Genomic DNA, 17,699 nt, shown 5'->3' with positions numbered 1-17,699 from the left:
TATAGGGTACCCTAACCTCTGGCTCCTCTGGCACAAAAAAGGCTTTACCCAACACTTAGTCACGTTTCCACTCCTGCTCCCCAAAACCTGTGACCAGGCGAGTGTCAAAATGGTGGAATTCCCCTTTAATAAATCAAAGCCTCATAGCAAAAATAGTGATTTAAACACAAGGCTGAGGTACTAGTGCATTTACGACAACTGCTGTGGTTGTGTTGTACAACATTAGCCTTGTAAAATAAAAAATATCACCTCACAAAACTGCTGCATGTTCTAATAAATTCATCTTGATTTATTTATTCCTTTGACTGATTACATGAATGTAAATATTCAGCAGGGAAATATACGGTGTGGGTGACAGAGTGTCTCTCTCCAAGCACCAGCACCCTGTCCTGTAGGGTTAGAGTTCCGCTGCCACTCACAATTATTTATTAGGCTACATATTCACTCTCTATCCATCACTGCATTGCCACCCGGCCCGGTCACCATCTCTTTATGTTTATTATAGTGTCCCACCTTCCCGAGCAGGATGATTGACGTGTGCGGAGAGGACCGAGGTGGGACTTGCGCGCTCCTTCTTCTCCAATCGTGGCTCGAGGGGGCGGAGGCTTTTCCACCATCCATACTCTGATTATGAGTCAGTTACAAGACATAAGCGAAACAATAACAGTTGCTGGTGACTTTCATATCCGAAACCTTCTCCGGCAACTTGATCCTCCGGGCGCGTATCTCTGGTGCGTAAAAAGCGTTCCGCGGGAGGGGGGGGAAATCAACGCGCTGCACTTTTAATCAGATTAGGATCCTTTAATTTTCAACCCTGCTTTTTTTTTTGTGCTTGTGTTGCCTACAGTAGCGGCGCAGGAGTGGCCACAGCCAAAAGCAGCGATTCAGATCAGATTTCACCTCAACCAGCTGGGAGAGACACCGAGAGAGAGGGATAGAGAGAGATAGAGAGAAGGAGAGGGAGAGAGAGAGGGAGGGAGAGAGCGAGAGAGAGAGAGAGAGGAAGGTAGAGAGAGCGAGAGAGAGAGAGAGAGAGAGCTTGGGAGAGGGTTTGTCAGTCTCCCTCCTCCCAAATCCAGAAAAGCTTACCAAGGAGGAAGGAGGAGTGCCGGGGCTGAGAGAGAGAGAGAGAGAGAGAGAGAGAGACGCAGAGGAATCCAGAGGAATTTCCGAGGATATTTTTCATTTTTTTTACCCCTCTTGATATTTAAATTAAATAATAGCAATAATAAAAAAAGTTGGAGGCAAAGGAAGCGGGGACCGCGACCGAGGATGGACGAGCAGCCGCGGCTGATGCACTCCCACGGGGTAGGCATGGCCGGACACCCCGGCCTGGCGCAGCATATGCAGGATGGCACGGCGGGGACGGACGGGGACGGAAGGAAGCAGGACATCGGAGACATATTACAGCAAATCATGACTATCACAGACCAAAGCTTAGACGAAGCGCAGGCGAGGTGAGGCTACACACACATCACACACACTCTCTCTCTCTCTCTCTCTCACACACACACACACACACACACACACACACACACACACACACACACACACACACACACACACACATATATATATAAAAAAAACAAACACTTGTCAATAAGACAGGAAATGTTGGGCAGTGTTGTTGGGGATGGAGAGAGAGAGAGGGGAGATCAAAACACAGAATGCCTCCAAAGTGAAAATGAATACAAACTTCAGATTTCATTATGAGAAACAACTTTTAATATGATTAATCAAAACTAATAATTATTGCAAGATGATTGAAATTGAGGAAGATCCATGTAGAGGTTTTCTTTGGAGCAGTTGGCACCTCGGTTTCACCCCCCTCTCACACAGGAGCTTATATTGTAATCTTATACCATAGGAACATGTTGCAGATCCTCTTCCGTATAGTTGTAACCCTCTGCACTATTAATAATAACCCAGAATATGATGCAAAGTTCATTAGAGGCACGTGGGGGGATTTTGTTGTCAGACAAATCTTGGTTTGAAGTCTCACATTGTGTATTTATGAGGCAGAATCACAGAATTCAAAGATTCAAACTGGACATTAAGGTACAGTTTATGTGTCTTGGCTCTTGGAGAGATAACCTGCCTCTGACAGCATGGGGAAATCTGGGAAAATACACAGAATGTTCATGAGGATTTTGTGTGTGATTTCCCTATGCCCCTTTTGTTTATTATTGCCGTTGCCACTTGTGTGAGTATTGATGTGGAAAGTGGTCTCCTGTCCTCTCTGTAGGAAACATGCACTGAACTGCCACAGAATGAAACCTGCCCTCTTCAACGTCTTGTGTGAAATAAAGGAGAAAACAGGTACGTGGTGTTTCTATCATTTCTCAGTATTTCGCTGGATTTCTTCTTACACTTAGTACTGATCCTGATGAGAAAATATAAAAGCTTCATTTAATGATTGATGGGTTTTTATGGGGAAAAAAAAAATGTACAAAGCCAAAGCAGGTCATGGCCATCTAGACCTTCCTTTCCCGAGCCACTGGAAGTATAAATTTTATTTTTTCCCCCCCTTTGATTTACGACACGTTTTTCCTGACAAAAAGTCACACAGCTCGCATGTGAGCAGCTCGGACCCCAGACGAGCTGCTGTCATTGGACAGGAGTGTTTTCATGCCGACATTTGGGCCTTTCGCAAGGCTGGGGCTGTCCAACCCCCCCCGCAACCCCCCCAACACACTCCTCTCAGTCTGTTTTCCTTGGCCGAGTTGGATGGTGTTTGCTAAGTGAGCTGTTTTACATGCAGAGGCAGGTCAGAGGGATTTTCTGTTTATGTTTGCAACGAGGGTCAAAGTCGTGAAAAGGAATGTGTGAATTATTACTCACTTAACAGCAGATTAAAAGAACAGCGGCTCACATGATGAAAGCCCGCGGATGTTCTCTGAGGGATGTGGCAGAGCGCCGCTTTTTGAAGGGAGGAAATAAAACAAAATATCCAATATAACCTTATCTGTGAACACAACTTTGAAGCAGGGGGCTGAGATTACTGAGAGAGCCTTGTCACTTTGTCTGCTGGTGCTGCAGCCGTGTAGACAGTTGGAAATAAACACGGGGCTTGTATCGAGGCAACACCATTTTCCCTTAATGCAACGTGAAATGTTTTTCTTTGACATTTCGCTCTCGTGAGTCAGATATTGGCACAGGGTTTTCCTGAATAAAAAAGACGAAGAAAAAAAAAAAAGAGCAGGAGTAAACAGATACTTTGGGATTTTCACCGGATTCATAAAGGTTAAAGAGTGTTTTCTGAGAGGAGGAAGCTGCATAGTAGGTTGGGGCCCTGTTTCTAAAAGGCTTGGAAAGTGAAAAGTGGGAGAGTAATGCCTGGCTCTTTGTAAACTGTGTGACGTCTCCCTGGGTTCAGCTAGAGTTCGTTTCCAAAAAGAAGAACAAAGTGACTTGGACCTTTTCCTGGCTTTTCCCCCTGCCTCTCCTCTCTTCCCACCGTTCTTGGCAACCAGGGTTTCAGAGTGCGTCTGGCGAGAGAGAGAGAGCCTCCCCTCTGCCTGCAAACTCTCCTCCTCTCTGCTCAGGACCAAGTTGGGAAACAAACATATTTCAACACAGTTTCTCTTTGTAATGTATCGAATCAGTTGTTTTATTGAATTAAAAAAGCATAGCTGGAAAAGCGTTTTTCTTCAGCAAGCTGTAAATGACGCCGTTGTTTCTATGAAGACAGAGACGCTTTTAAAAGTTAAGAATAACCCAAACAATTTGTGAGAGAGGACTTAATGGCTGTGTCCTCCCTGTCTGTGTCTGAAGAGCTGAGCCGCGGCTCATCTTCGCCCATCGGAGGTTTGTGCAGACGAAACTGAAAATCCTTTCACTGCAGTGACAGAGAAAATGACTCAAACCTTCACCATGGCATTTACAGCCAAATGTGCTGAGTGCAGTGTATGCGAGTGGAGTACAGCCTGTAATTTGTCAGGTCTTTTTTTATATTCTTTACAAAGAGTCAGCTTCTCCCTGTTTTTCCGACATTGTTGCAGAGTGTCTCTGAGAGGAAGAGCGAGGAGCAGGAGGAGAGATCAGCACGGCGCTTCAGATTCTCCTCAACCTCTCACTGAGCAGAGGAAACATACCTTTACATTGTATAGCATTTGTTGCACGTGGCTGTTCATGTGTGTGGTGCATGTGCCCCCCCCCCCGCGCGGTATGTAGCTGGCGTGTGAGTGTTGACAGCGGCAATATGGGACGCCGAGGTGTCCAATTGATAAGCAGCTGACAAACAAGGCAGGAGCGCATGCCAATAGTGGAGAGAGCAGGCCTTAACTGATGACCCCACCCCACCCCACTCCCTGTGTCTCTGTGCCGGGGGTCGGGCTCGTGTCATGGCGGGAGAGTATTTAGCAAGCTTAAACAAGCTCAGGTTCGCACGCCGGCTTATGGAAAACCAGGGACAGGCTTGTGTTACCACTTGCAGACGTTCCTCTGGGCCGCCAGTGTCTCTCTGTCTACAGGCCCCCCCCTCGCTACTAAAAAAAAAAAAAACTATCATCATTGTTTCTACAGTTCCTGAGAGCACTTAGAATTTGTTTTCCTGTTCGGGGCTTCACATCCTGTGAAGAGAGCTGGACGCTGTCTTTGTTTGTGTGGAACCATTACGGCGAGGGAAGCTGGCACGTACCGGTTGACTAAGTAAGAGAAGCCAGACACCAAGTCAGTGTTTCTGGGTGTCAAATTTCAGGCCTCCTCTCTCTCTCGCTCTCTCTCTCTCTCTGTCTGTCTCTGTCTCTCTCTCTCTCTCTCGGCGGGCCTTGGACTGTTTTTTCATCAGGCCACTCTGTGTCAACAGCCTCACATTACCCTCATACAGGCTCGGGTCAGATGGAGAGCTCCTGCATGACTAATGTGATCAGACGGATAATGTATTGAACTTCATCAAAGCCGGAGACCTGCTGAATCAGTTGGTCCTCCTAACTGCACCAACCTCGCACACACAGACACACACACACACACACACACACGCACACACACACACACAGACACACACACACACACACACACACACACACACACACACACACACACACACACACACACACACACACACACACAGCACCTCCCGCCTGCTGCTAATTAGACACATACACATATTTTATGTTATGTTCACATTGTTCTGGTCACTTTCAAGGTTCCTGTCAGGACTCGTGAAGTATAGTGTTCATTGGCACGAAGCAGTGCCACGCAACTAACTCTTCCTTTCAGTATTCATTATTCATTACTCCGCTTATTTCTTATTTGAACCATTAATTGCGTACACTTAATTGTAAAGTATAGTGTGAGAAAAAATCTGTTTCTTCAAATGCCTTTTTTAGTCTCCGACGAACGCGAAAAAAACAAAAGATATTTCATTTACAATTATATGAAACATAGAAAAGCAATGAATCCTAATATCTGAGAAACAGAGAAGAAATATTAGCATTTTTATATAAAAATGTCTGAAACAATTAATATACCATCAAAATGATCAAATAATACTTTCAGGTCGAGTGAGTGCGCTTGAAGTAAATGTAAGGGGTGTGTTTTATTCCCCGTACCATTACCATTAAACGTTGATGTAGGTACTGGTCGAGTTCCCATGAAGCAGTGGATAGACTGGTCCCAATGGCTCCCAGTGCTGCTGTTTTTCAGTATTTAATTGACATGGCTGTCCATGATGAGTTCAGGGGTTAGTGTTGCCTCTCTTTGTTACCCTCCTCTCATCTCCGGTGACAGATGGAGGCATTAGTCTCCAATGTGGCGCTGTCCTGAAACTAATGGCTATGTCCTTGGTTTTCCCCGCGCTAGCTGGGAGACTGTATATCTGTCCCCGGCTTGGAAGTGCCGAAGCAGCAGTTTATCCCCCCCCCATGTTTTAGTTTCCACGGAAATAAGGCTGAACAGGACTCTGTCTGTTCCCTCATAAATAACTTCAGATAAATAACTTTGAAATGAGCGCAGAAGTTTTTTCCCGAGAAGACGCCGCCAGGCTTTGATTTCCGAGTTTATGGGAGGCCGTTCCCCCGCTGACCAGAAATGCTCATCTAAGTAAATAATAAAAATAATAAACATGTAATATATTTTAGTCTGGTCGGGCGTGTTCTGATCTTTGCTTGTCAAGTGAGTTACATCTTACATAAATATACCAGGTTCCCTTTTTATCCACTGACGTCTCCTCTCGACTCATATTTATATTCGCTGCATTATCAGCGTACTTCAGAAGCAACAGCGAGTATTTTTTTGCTGTTCCCTGTCCTCTGATATAAAAACTCACTTGCAATTAGGACAGCTAATATATTATGCAAATGTTGACTGGCTTAATTGAGACATGTTAATCATGTTTTAAGAGGCTAATTACAGCCCTGTATATCTGAGGTGGGAGTAGTAATTAGCCGTGATAACATATCTGGCTGTAGAATGGTCATATTCTGTGTGTCGACGTATGGCGAGGGAGTGTGTGTGTGTGCGTGTGTGTGTGTGTGTGTGTGTGTGTTGGAGCGCACAGATAGGTCGCTAGGTGTGTCTGTTTACTGCCTTCAATGAAATGAAATACACATAAACACATTTTCACATTTCCGTGAAGGTGAAAGGTAACACCTTCATGGAAGCTGCCCGAAAGCAAAAGATAAAAAAAAAGGAAAGGATGGAGAATCAGAGATCTATCAGTTCACCTATTCAAATGAAACATGAATGCATTGTGTCTCTATCTATAGTTTCTCTCCTGCACGTCTCCATTTAGTTATCTGATGCAGCAGCTCTGGCCATTCTGCACACAGCGCTTTTATACGAGGCTGTGTTCTTAGTTTTCTGACAGAGATCATATTCAGATCCATTACGCTAAGAATGCCTTCCCACTTATCAAATATAAAATTGCTTTAGAGAGGAAATTTGCTCTATGGCAGAGTGGAGTTTCTTTTTTATCAGATGTTTGTCTCTGGAGCAGCTTTTACTGTCTACAAAACAGCTCCGGTGACATTATTGCTGTTGCAATTGCCCCGGCCATTGTTTTTCTTATTGGTGCAGTTTGGATTTGATTGGATTCTCCACAGTCTTGTGGAATTGCCTCACGCAGTATGGAGCGGTGGACGCGTATATCCTCATATTGTTGGATTGAAACACCTGCAGATCTTATTACTGAATCGTTCGCGGGGCTCGGACTGTATATGCGTCGGAATATTACTGCTGTTTAGTTCTAGTGTATCATCATCACCCCCCCACCCCCCACCCACACACACACACACACACCCAAACAGGTTATGTGTCCGTCAGCGTTTGTGTTTGTTTGTAAATTAGCAGGATTACGCAAACATTTTTGGGATTTCCATCAAACACATTACATTTTGGTGTGGATCCGGATCAGCTTTAGGAAATTGTGAGACAGGATGTTTTCAATAATTTCTGTTGATTCCTCAGAGAATAATTCATCTTGATAAAAACAAATCGGACATGTTTAAGGGACTGGTATTTATGGGTGTGGGTAATTTGACGCAGATCCAAATAAAAATCTGGATTAAGTGAATTTAACTGTGTTAGGTGTTGGGCCTTGGCGGAGGTATATTGATGCCATTCTAGTTTTTCATGGTGTTAAATCTCCCCTCCCCATCCTTTATTATGTCAGAGATATATACATTCAGATTTTGTTTTGGTCCATGATGGCGATGGTTGCCCTGACAGCTGATAGCCTTTAATTCGAGGTGTGGGATCTCGTTTCTCTGGCACCCCGCCACTATGATGTAAGTGGCGTGTTGGCAGCATGCTGGGGTTGTACAAAAGGAACCCCCCCACCACCACACACACACACACACACACTAACACACACACACCACCACCACTTCAACCTCTGACTTCGATGAACAGTCAAACATAAAATGGCAAGCGCTCTTCCCCGGCTGACTTAGTAAAAATGACATAAATTAATACATGCTGCTTAAACAGGACCAAGATTAATGGTTGCCTTTCGCAGCAGCTTAGATCCACTGTCAGTCGCTGCTCGCTGCCCAGATGGAATCAACACCAATCAATGAGGCTGCCTCTTTCTCCCTGGAGATGGTGGTGGAACACACACACACACACACACACGCACACACACACTCACACGCAACACACACGCACACACGTAGGAATACGTACTGTATATACTGTACATGTTCAGACATTGTCACAAGATTGCAGCCCGGTTGACGCAGTATTTCTTCATCTTCTCATCTCCTCCATACAAACTCGTAGCCATATCCTGTATTACTTCCCATACAGTGGGATGTTCAATCAGGTGCCACAAAGTCAGATGGGGAAGAGCAGCGAGGCTGATGGCTCAGTAGTGATTGGATGTTTCAATTACTGATAGTAATGCCATGGTGTAGTGAGTCATGCAGTGCAGATAGCACCATTTATTTTAATCAGGACAGGGGAGAGATGGGTGTGGATGTGTCTCCCCCGTCTCAGAGTAGTTTCACATTTAGATGCAAGGGAGTGCTCTCTCTCTCTCCCTCCCTCCGTCTCCCGCTCACTCACTCACATACTCACTCACTCTCTCTCACTCTTTTAGTCTATCTCTTTTCTTTATTTCACACACAAACACACACACACACGATCAGGTGGATTTAGAGTGGAGGAGAGGTTGCCGTGGGTAACGCGTAGCGACAAGGTACTCTCTTGGTGAGCTATTCTAATTTATGTTAATAAACCTTGCCGTTTCTGTGAGAGACAAAGGGGCCACAGATGAGCCTTGGTAACCTCGGCACCTTCACTGGAAGGAAGGAAGAGGCACAGACAAAGAACAATGCCGACACACACACACAGACACACACACACACACACACTACACACACACACACACTGGGAGAGAAAAAGAGAGAAGAGATATTGAACTGTAGAGAAAGACACAAATACTGTCGCGAGGAGCGATGATAAATTTAGCCACACAAAGAGTTGTTTTTTGTGGCTGCGAAATCAAACAGCCTCATGCTGGCAATCTTCAGTGCGGTGTGTGGTATCTGCTGTGTGAGTGAGTGTGTGTGTGTGTGTGTGTGTGTCGTGTGTGTGAGTGTGTGTGTGTGTGTTGGGAGGGCAGAAATAGGCAGGGAAGCAGGCAGGCAGGCAGTCTCCTGGGATCGTTGCTGCTAATTCCGTGGGACCTAAAAGAGACACGGGGTGCTGCAGCTTTGGATCACTTCCCGGGGCAGATGTGACACCACAGGTAGCATTTAGCACAGTGGGCGAGAGCATGCGTGTTAGCAGAGGTCAGCCCTCGGCCCGGCCGCCTGGCAGGGGAAAGGCCGTCTCAGTGAGGCAGATAAGGGCACTTGCAGTCGGCTGCTGGAATAGTGTCGGGAGAACGCTGCATGTGGGAGAGATTCAAGATATATTTGTTGTCATTGGATAATTATAATGAAATTGTGTGTGAAGCCTGTAGATGCCGAATTGGTATAGACACACATTGAGAGTATAATGTAAAAAAAAAAAAAAAAAAATGGAATCAACAGTAAAAGCTTAGATAAAGAAAACAGTGAAATAAGAAAAAAATATTTAAAAAAATTATATAAGTGGCGCATGCATGGAGGGAGAGAAACACAAGTTGGATCTGGTTTCAAATTTCAACAAAATTGATAGTGAGTATAATGATTAATAAGTCAAAACTGCCACTAGGGAGAGATAGTTTCACTTTCCAAATGCAGATTAAATTGTGGAAAGTGAAGAAATCTCATTAATCTGAGACAATGAAGATTTTCTCAAGAAGCTGGTTTAACTTGTTGTTATGAAGAGTGTACCCAGTGTATTAATTCTTTATTTCGGGGAAAAAGCCGAAGCTTTAAAATGTCTACTCTCAACTAACAAGGTAGGAAAATGTAAAGCATGTTATCCTGAGTAGCAGCGATGAGGATTGATAAGACAGCGATGCCTCCTTGCTGCTTGGCTGTACTGTAGATATCCATATTCCAACTCAAAGAGAGAAAGCTGTGGGTCTCCACCGTGCCGTCTGTCTGCCAGCTTGCCTTTGGCGGTGTTAGTTCTGGACAGTTAACTCCTGCTGAAATTATGTTAATTGCTGTCATTTTCTTTTTTTTTCTACTCGAGCATTATCAGCAAATTATATACTTCTGTTCATTTATTACCCAGCTACTTCTTCTAACGGAGCTTTTACCCTTCAAAGACCAAAAGTTTAGGAGGTAGTTTGCTCTAATGATTTGTGCGTACATGAGGGTTTATGTGTGAGTTTGTTGTTTTGTGTGAGTGTGTCGTATCAAGTTTCGGAAGTGTTGGGCAGATGCATGTTTAGTGTTAATGTTAAAACACATAAAAACCACAGCGATTATACCTTTCTAAAAATAAAAAACCCACACTGATAGATATTGCATTTACGATTTGAGGTGTTTCAGTGGGTATGGTAATTTTGACATTTAATGTTCACAGAAAGAAATCTTAAAATGATGATGAGGAGATTTTTGCTGGGGTCTTTACCAAACAAGTAAATTCCCTATATGTCTAGATACTATGATTTGTAGGCTGGGTCATTTCTGACGCCTCATTTATAATCTGATGTTTTACCTTCACCAAAAAACGGCAGGTCTTGTGATTTGAATAATGTGCTTAAATGGCAATTATGATAATATTCTTTTATACATTTTTCATCCCCAAAAAGGATTTAACTCTGGTTTTAATGATATTAACACTTAAAAGTTACTGTTTTACCTGTAAAAATATAACATTCATGAGTTCTTATAGATTAATTTGACTTTTACATTTTTAAAATTTAGTTTTTATCTTGTTCTTCTCCTTTCTCAATAAGCTGCACTGCGAGTATGATGATCAAACAAATATTAAGTGTATGTTTGTGTATCGTGTGTGTGTGTGTGTGTGTGTGTGTGTGTGTGTGTTCATATACCGTAACTAACAGAAACAAGTGAGAGGTAAGAAAGTGAAATTGTCCAATTTATTATACAAATCTGTTTGAGGGATTTTGGACACCTGTAAATGAACGTCACACACATACATGTATGCATAGTGCCACAACACACAAGCACACACTGTGATTACACACATGTGCTACACTATGTGGCTGGCTGCACTCTTGATCATCTGACATTATTGAAACTGCTGCATTTTACCGTCTTTGCCATAAGAAGACAAGAGCATTTGTTCGGACTAAGACAAGAATTGAATTTTGAAGTATTAGGTTATTTTTTATGAATAATGTGAAAGTATCAACAAACTGAATCCCCAGAGAAACGGACACGGAGCGTTTATAGAGAGTGTGCCTTTAAACAAGCCGTCAGGATTTCCTTTACAGGTGAGTTTTACAGAGCGAGAGTAGTGGGCTACAACCTGTCACCTGTGGTTGGCTTGGCTGTGTGTCAGTCAGTAAGACAGCCAATCAGAAGAGAGACTCAGAGCCCCCTCTCTTCTGATTGGCTCTGCTCTTACGCACTGTTTTAGCTCCAGAGAGAAGTGTAAGAGATGTAAAACCACACACACACATTTATATCTTCCCATATCAAAACTTTATTATATATCTATAAGAATATAGGCCCCTCAAGCTCCATGTGACCTGATAACGAGATTCAATACATGCTTCCTCAGTTTGTGGCAGGACCATGTTTAAGTTCACCGTGTTGGTTAAACCGAGACTTTAGTGTTTATTCATCCTCTCACCAGTCGTTCACAAGATTTGACTCGTGGATCCTCCGTGCACGCCACTCGGGCCTCCAGGCGAGCGACTCTTCTTCTATTATATTTTATTTGGCGTGCTGGCACCACCTTGTAGCCACTTTTTATTAGACATGTCCTTCAGCCCCATGTTTAGCAGTCTCCTCCCCTAAACACATAAAATTCCTTTATGTTCCTATTACTTGAGTTTATGAAGAGCGTCTTCTGCCCCCCCCCCAACCGTCCCTGCCGATAAGATCATATTGATAGATTGATATTGGGAGAGCTGTAGTGTGATAAAGGCGCGGGGGTTAAGAGCTTCTTGGATAGTTTAACCTTGATAAAACAGTTGTTTCAGTGAGGCTGATTTCGCCCCATCCGTCTTCATCTGTCAGGGCCGTGCTGAAGTATGCAAATGAAGGCAGCAGAGGGAAGCGCCGTGTGCGGTTAAATGGGGCGTTGCGAATGTGCGGTGTACCGCGCCGACGGGGTGATACTACTTACTGTCCAAATTTAGTGTGTCTCTTCTGAAACACCGCCGCCCCCCCCCTCCTTCCTTCCTTTTTGTCTGCATTTCAGGAATATATATACGGGCCCTGAGAGGAACTGTGGCCTCTCGTAAAATGATTACAGCCGTGGCAGCGGCAAAGCAGTTTATGCTTGCGCGTGTTTTATATCATTATGGATTTTAATGTTTTTTAATGTTTCGGAATGTAGTGCCTGCAGAACAGTGTGTTATCCCTTTATTAGCGCCTCTGCGCAGAGCGGTATCTGTATTTACATGTTGCAGCGGGTTTTATCGCGTGCTCCCGCCATACATTTTGGAATATGGCTGTTTATTGCACTAATTAGTAAGTCTGGAGGTGTAAGGGTAATAATCTTTATGATAATAACTGTTTACGCTTAACACCGCTCACCACGGTTTACGCTGCCCGGGCAGCTTCATTTGCCTGATTAGTTTTGTACCTACTCAGCAGCATTAGAGGTGTTTTTTTTTTGTGTGTATTTGATTCTCTCATTTATCTCGTGTGTCGGCATATTGATTGATTCCCCAGCTCACTCATTATTTTGTTCTGTTCTTCACAACTCATTTTCAGAGAGCAGGCCAGCACGGAGGACACAAACAGATACCGCGTCTCCTCTCCGCTGTCTGACTAGCCACCACACACATAAAGCTGTCAATCAGGAGCTTTTCCTCGCTGGCCTTTGTTATGGAGCCCGAGCTCTGTGGGTGGGTCCTGCGGGTGATAGATGGCTCCGGGAGCCTATTGGACTGCGAGGAGCATCCATCTCTGTCTGTGGCCTGTTAAACAAGCTTGGGAAAGCAGCCATGTAGTCCTAACCACCACTGGCCTCCACTAAAAAAACTCATTAACATTAATGAAGGATAGCTTTAAAGGTTCTTCAATAATAGGCTTGAATTGGATTTATGAGTCAGACAGTTTGCCAGAGAGAGTACGTCATGAAAAGTGTCAGCGGTGGATGAATGGAAACGAGCATTTGAAAGGTCTCGGGACGCAGCTTCAGCTCAGCTGGAAAAACATTTCTTCCTCTCGTCCCTCCATCGTTTTTTCCCTCTAGCTTTAAAATCAAGTGGCATCTTCCAAGTGGCTGTGAAGGAAAGCGAGGTGTTTGATGCTTTAAGTGACTGCAGAGATAAAGCTGCTCAGCGTACACACATTGCTGCTGCTGCTGCTGCTGGGGAAAAAAAGTTCTTAATACTTTTTTTTTTTTAAAGACCTTTCATCCTACGCGGCACTGGCCATTTCAATATCTTGCAACTACCACTTTACTTGTCTGCAAGGTCCCTATAGATCGCTGATGTGAAACTGCCATTAGCCAGCCAATTCCTCAGCCACAGATTACTGTGCCGGTACGTAGTAATCACAATGTTGAAAAAGGTCTGATTGCAGTCCATCCAACCTACAAAGTGTGGCACAAATGGGTTCCTTGAAGGTATGCCGTCGGTTGTTGGCATGTCATCATAGTGCATTAAGACTGTCAAAGGCAAAATGGCAGTTTTTCGAAAACCATTTTCATTTTGTGTGAATGTTAAAAGGATGTAGAAATGCACTCGGACTGAGCCGGGCAAACAAGGTTTCAGTCGGAGCGGCTCCTGTATGAACCTGCACCTCATCATTCTCTTCTTGCTTGCACGGAAAATGTAGTTTCATTTTAAAATATTTATAATTTCATGCGTCTCCCCTCTCTCTTGGTTTCTCCCTCCCTCCCTCCCGCTCCTCTCCTCCCATCTCTCAGCTAAAGTCTGCTCTCTGCTCACCTCTGATGTCATTAGCGTTGGAGGGAGGTTGAGGGGAGAGAGGGGCTGCTATTCTTAATGAATTCCACTGTGTCTTTGCACTCCCCCACCTAGTTAACCCTACCCACCCCCCCTCCCCCCTCACACCACCACCACCCCACCCTCCAATGCTCAAGGTGTCAAATTAGAGCAGCTGGAAAAGGGGAGAACAAGGAGGTGGGCAAGGTACATCTCACCCCACCTCATTTCTCCACTCTCCTTCAAATAACCTATTACAACAAGATATTCATGAATAGTATCCATGTTACATCCATGCCAAAAATTGGATGCACTTCATGTGTCCACTTTAATGATTAAGGAAGGGGGGGGGATTGCAGTTAATAGCTCGTACAGGGCACGCTGAAAATACAAGTTAAGGTTATATTATAGACTGTACATAAAGATGGACGACACGTCTTCCTCCCACGATCAGAAACGAAGCCAAAATATAATGGATGCGAGCGCCACCATCTTGCACATTTGGAGCCAGACATCAGGGGGCGGAGCCGTGGACCAATTGCAAGCCAGTTTCAGCTGTCAATCACGACATTTTACCCGGTTTTACAGCGTCAGTGTGATAAGAACTACTTTAAATGATAGAAACTATCTTTGAGGAAAATGTATTCGACATGTAAGTCTTTATGTTGGCTCATGTCCCATCCAGTAACATGGAGGAGGCAGGATTTACGAGCGATACTGCAGCCGGCCACCAGGGGAGCTGAGTTCATCCCTGTAACCCAGTGATTCTCAAACTGTGAAGCAGCCGTTCAGGGACAAACATGAGACAGTGTTCAAAATCAAGTTGAAAATAAAGTACGATGAAACCTGTCTTGCTCTTGGCTTCACAGTTAATGTGGGAGGACATGAGGAGAGACCAGTGTGTATTTTATGTCTGAAAACTCTATGAGACCAAACAAATTAAGAAGACACTTAGAAACATTACACCCCAGTCACATGTATGTGTTTTTTTCTGTTGAGCTTTATCATCTTTGTAACAAAGTGATTTTAATTGAATACATTTTTTCTCTATTACTGAAAAAGTACAGACTGATGGAGGAATGTAGTGATACATGTCACCAAAAGTACTTCAATTATGTTGAATTTAAGCAAAGTTATGGCACAATTTTTTTTAAATAAGCGACAAATGTCACAAAAAGTTGTTTGAAAAAGGATTTTTCAAACAACTTTTTGTCAGAAATTCCTGAAAGTAATGTGGATTTAATGTTCATGTGTATGTAATGTAAATACACATGTTAAACTTGGCCCATTTTGTTGGGGCGGGGGAGCGGGTGGGGCATGACAAATATTTTAGACCCAAAGTGGGGCATGACAGAAAAAGTTTGAGCACCACTGCTGTAACCATTTCGCATGTGCCGCTTATTTTAATGAGTTGTGAGTTATTTCCTTGTCTAAACAGCTCGAGCAAGAACAAAAATAAGCCAGACATTGTTCAAAACCCAGAGAACTTCATTTTAAATTTCAGCAGAGAGCCCAAACTTTCCAAAGAGACCAAATGTGTCAGGTGAAGTGTTTGGAGAAAGGAAAAGGAAAAAATTGAGGAAAAGTCGAATATTTCAATTTGATGGTGTGATGCGGTCATAGAAAACATTAAGTTTAGAGTCTTATTAGAAAAACATTATGTGACTTTTCAAAACTAAATGTGCTCTTGGGGAAATGAAAGGGCTTCACCTCAGCTCACCTGGTCTAACTTTGAATTGAACTCCGTCTGTCCCCACAAGCCCTGGTGACAGACGGCAGAGAGGAGGCCATGAACTTGTTGCATTCCCTGCATGCATTCACACAGAGTGATAGTGACAGTGACAGTGATAACGTATCTGACTCCTCCAGAGCTCTGCAGGAAACACTTCTGCATGAGGTCACATCCTCAGGAATTAGAAAAACACACCATAAATAAGTACAAAGATGCAAGATCTGGTGACTGTTTTTTTTTCTTTAAAGGTTTAAGTGTTTCAGGGTGGATCTTCGCTGTGATCCCAGCGGAGTTGTTTTTTATCTGCTTCACACCGACGTCAACGCTTGACAGTCCTGACTCAACAGAGCCCCCCCCCACACCCCCCCGTGGCTGTGCTTACTCACTCCTGAGCCCGGCGTTTAGTTTTTTCCCTGGCAGACCCGGGCCACAGCTCATTAGAGTAAGAGAATGTGGCTGCCTTAATTAATGATATGTAAATATCCTTGAATTGGCCACATTTGCATATTAAGAGAGATTTGTGGAATCTGCGCAGTAATATATTTTAATTAGGGATTAATTAAAAATAATGGGAATTTCATTTTGCCTGGCAGGTTTGTGTGTTTGGTGTGAAGCGTGTGCGCCGAGGCCCGGGTCTTTGAGCGGCGAGGCGGCGACCAACATGTGAAGGAGGCTCTGCTCTTCCATCCGCTGTCTGTGCTGCATACAAACATGGCCCCCCTCACACACACACACACACATACAACACACACACACACGACGACCCACACACTCTGGCATCACATTCCTTGAGATGCCAGAGCCTTCCCAGGGGGTCTCCACAAAGCGCTGTAGCTTTGAAAAGCATGCGAAGAGGAGGAGGAGGAGGAGGAGGGAGGGAGGGAGGGAGGGGGGGATCCGGCTCGAACACCCACAATATGTTTTTGGGGACGGTCCCAGTTTGGCTCAATTTCATCTCCTCTCATCGCTCTGTTTTGTTTTTTTTTACGTGTAGTTGGGGAACGGCTCTCAGACACGGAACACTAGTTATGTTGGCAATTATGCTAATGGAATGCCATTAGGCCATGATTGTGTATGAGCGAGTGGGGAGAGAGAGAGGGCACGTTTTCAGAAGACCCCGAGTCAACGTCTGTTTGTTGATCCTCCTCTCGGAGTCTCCTCGCCAAAAAAACCCCCACCAGACTCCCAGTTTCCTCACCCGTGGATCTTCAGCACAGTAAACCGTTTGACCATCGTGTCAGGGGTTGTATCGTTTCAGGCTAGTTGCACTGGGGGTAATGATGTACTCAGTGTGTGTTTTTTTTTTTCTCTCTCTGACAGCTGTGAAAATAAATCTGAATAGAGACAAAGAAGCCATCTGTCATCAGCATCGCTAATGGCACCGATAGCACGGCCACTATCGCCGCATCTCCTAGGTGGAAATCATCCCTATTACCAAGGATAAAGGCCGCTTCCTGCTTCCTGATGCTCCTCGCCGCAGCATCACACACAAACACACACTCCTCCTCCTCATTTTCCCCCCTCACCCGCAAAGGCGATTTTTTTTTTTTTTATAAAGCATCCGTTTATTTTTTCGGTCATTTTTCCATCGAGCAGGAATCTGTTTCTTTCCTTCCGGGCGGCTCGGGCTCCCTTGGCATTTGTGATGTGTCGTCAGTGTGCTGATGTTATTGATCCAGGACCTTCCGAATTCATTAGGAGATCCGGCCCAACTGTGCCGCATCTTTATTTATGTTGCTGCCCCCCCGCCCCCTCCCCTCCCTGGCCTGCCCCCTCTCTCCCTGCCTCCCTCTCCCTGTCTGCCTCCCTCTTTCATCCTCCATGCATTATTCTTTTATTATTCTCTTACAGCTGCCTTATCACCCGCATTTGGGTGAGGATAAGACCTGTCATCTTTGGGTCTTGTCTGGAGAGATGATGGGAGACTTCAATGGGGGTGGGAGGAGGAGGAGGTGGTGGACGGGAGGGAGGAAGGAGGGTGCAAAGGATGCCTGCTGTCCCCCTATTTTACCATTTGAAACGGAACTCTCTCTCTCTCTCTCTCTCTCTCTC

At 44.5% G+C, this 17,699-nt stretch overlaps 1 protein-coding gene across 2 annotated transcripts in view; it reads left to right on the top strand.

Annotated features, from left to right (window-relative positions):
• Positions 1–1,201: 1,201 nt before the first annotated feature.
• Positions 1,202–17,699, top strand: part of pbx1a (pre-B-cell leukemia homeobox 1a) — a 49,017-nt gene continuing 32,519 nt past the window's right edge. For both annotated transcript variants that reach the window (XM_061084508.1, XM_061084507.1), the window contains exons 1-2: positions 1,202–1,457; positions 2,246–2,319. In XM_061084508.1, the coding sequence (XP_060940491.1) occupies positions 1,273–1,457; positions 2,246–2,319 (259 nt within the window). In that variant the 5' untranslated portion in view covers positions 1,202–1,272. The remainder of the gene's footprint in view (positions 1,458–2,245; positions 2,320–17,699) is intronic.

Source organism: Limanda limanda, chromosome 13 (genome assembly GCF_963576545.1).
Source record: "Limanda limanda chromosome 13, fLimLim1.1, whole genome shotgun sequence".
Classification (NCBI taxonomy): Eukaryota; Metazoa; Chordata; class Actinopteri; order Pleuronectiformes; family Pleuronectidae; genus Limanda; species Limanda limanda.
This window is presented reverse-complemented; position numbering and strand designations above follow the sequence as displayed.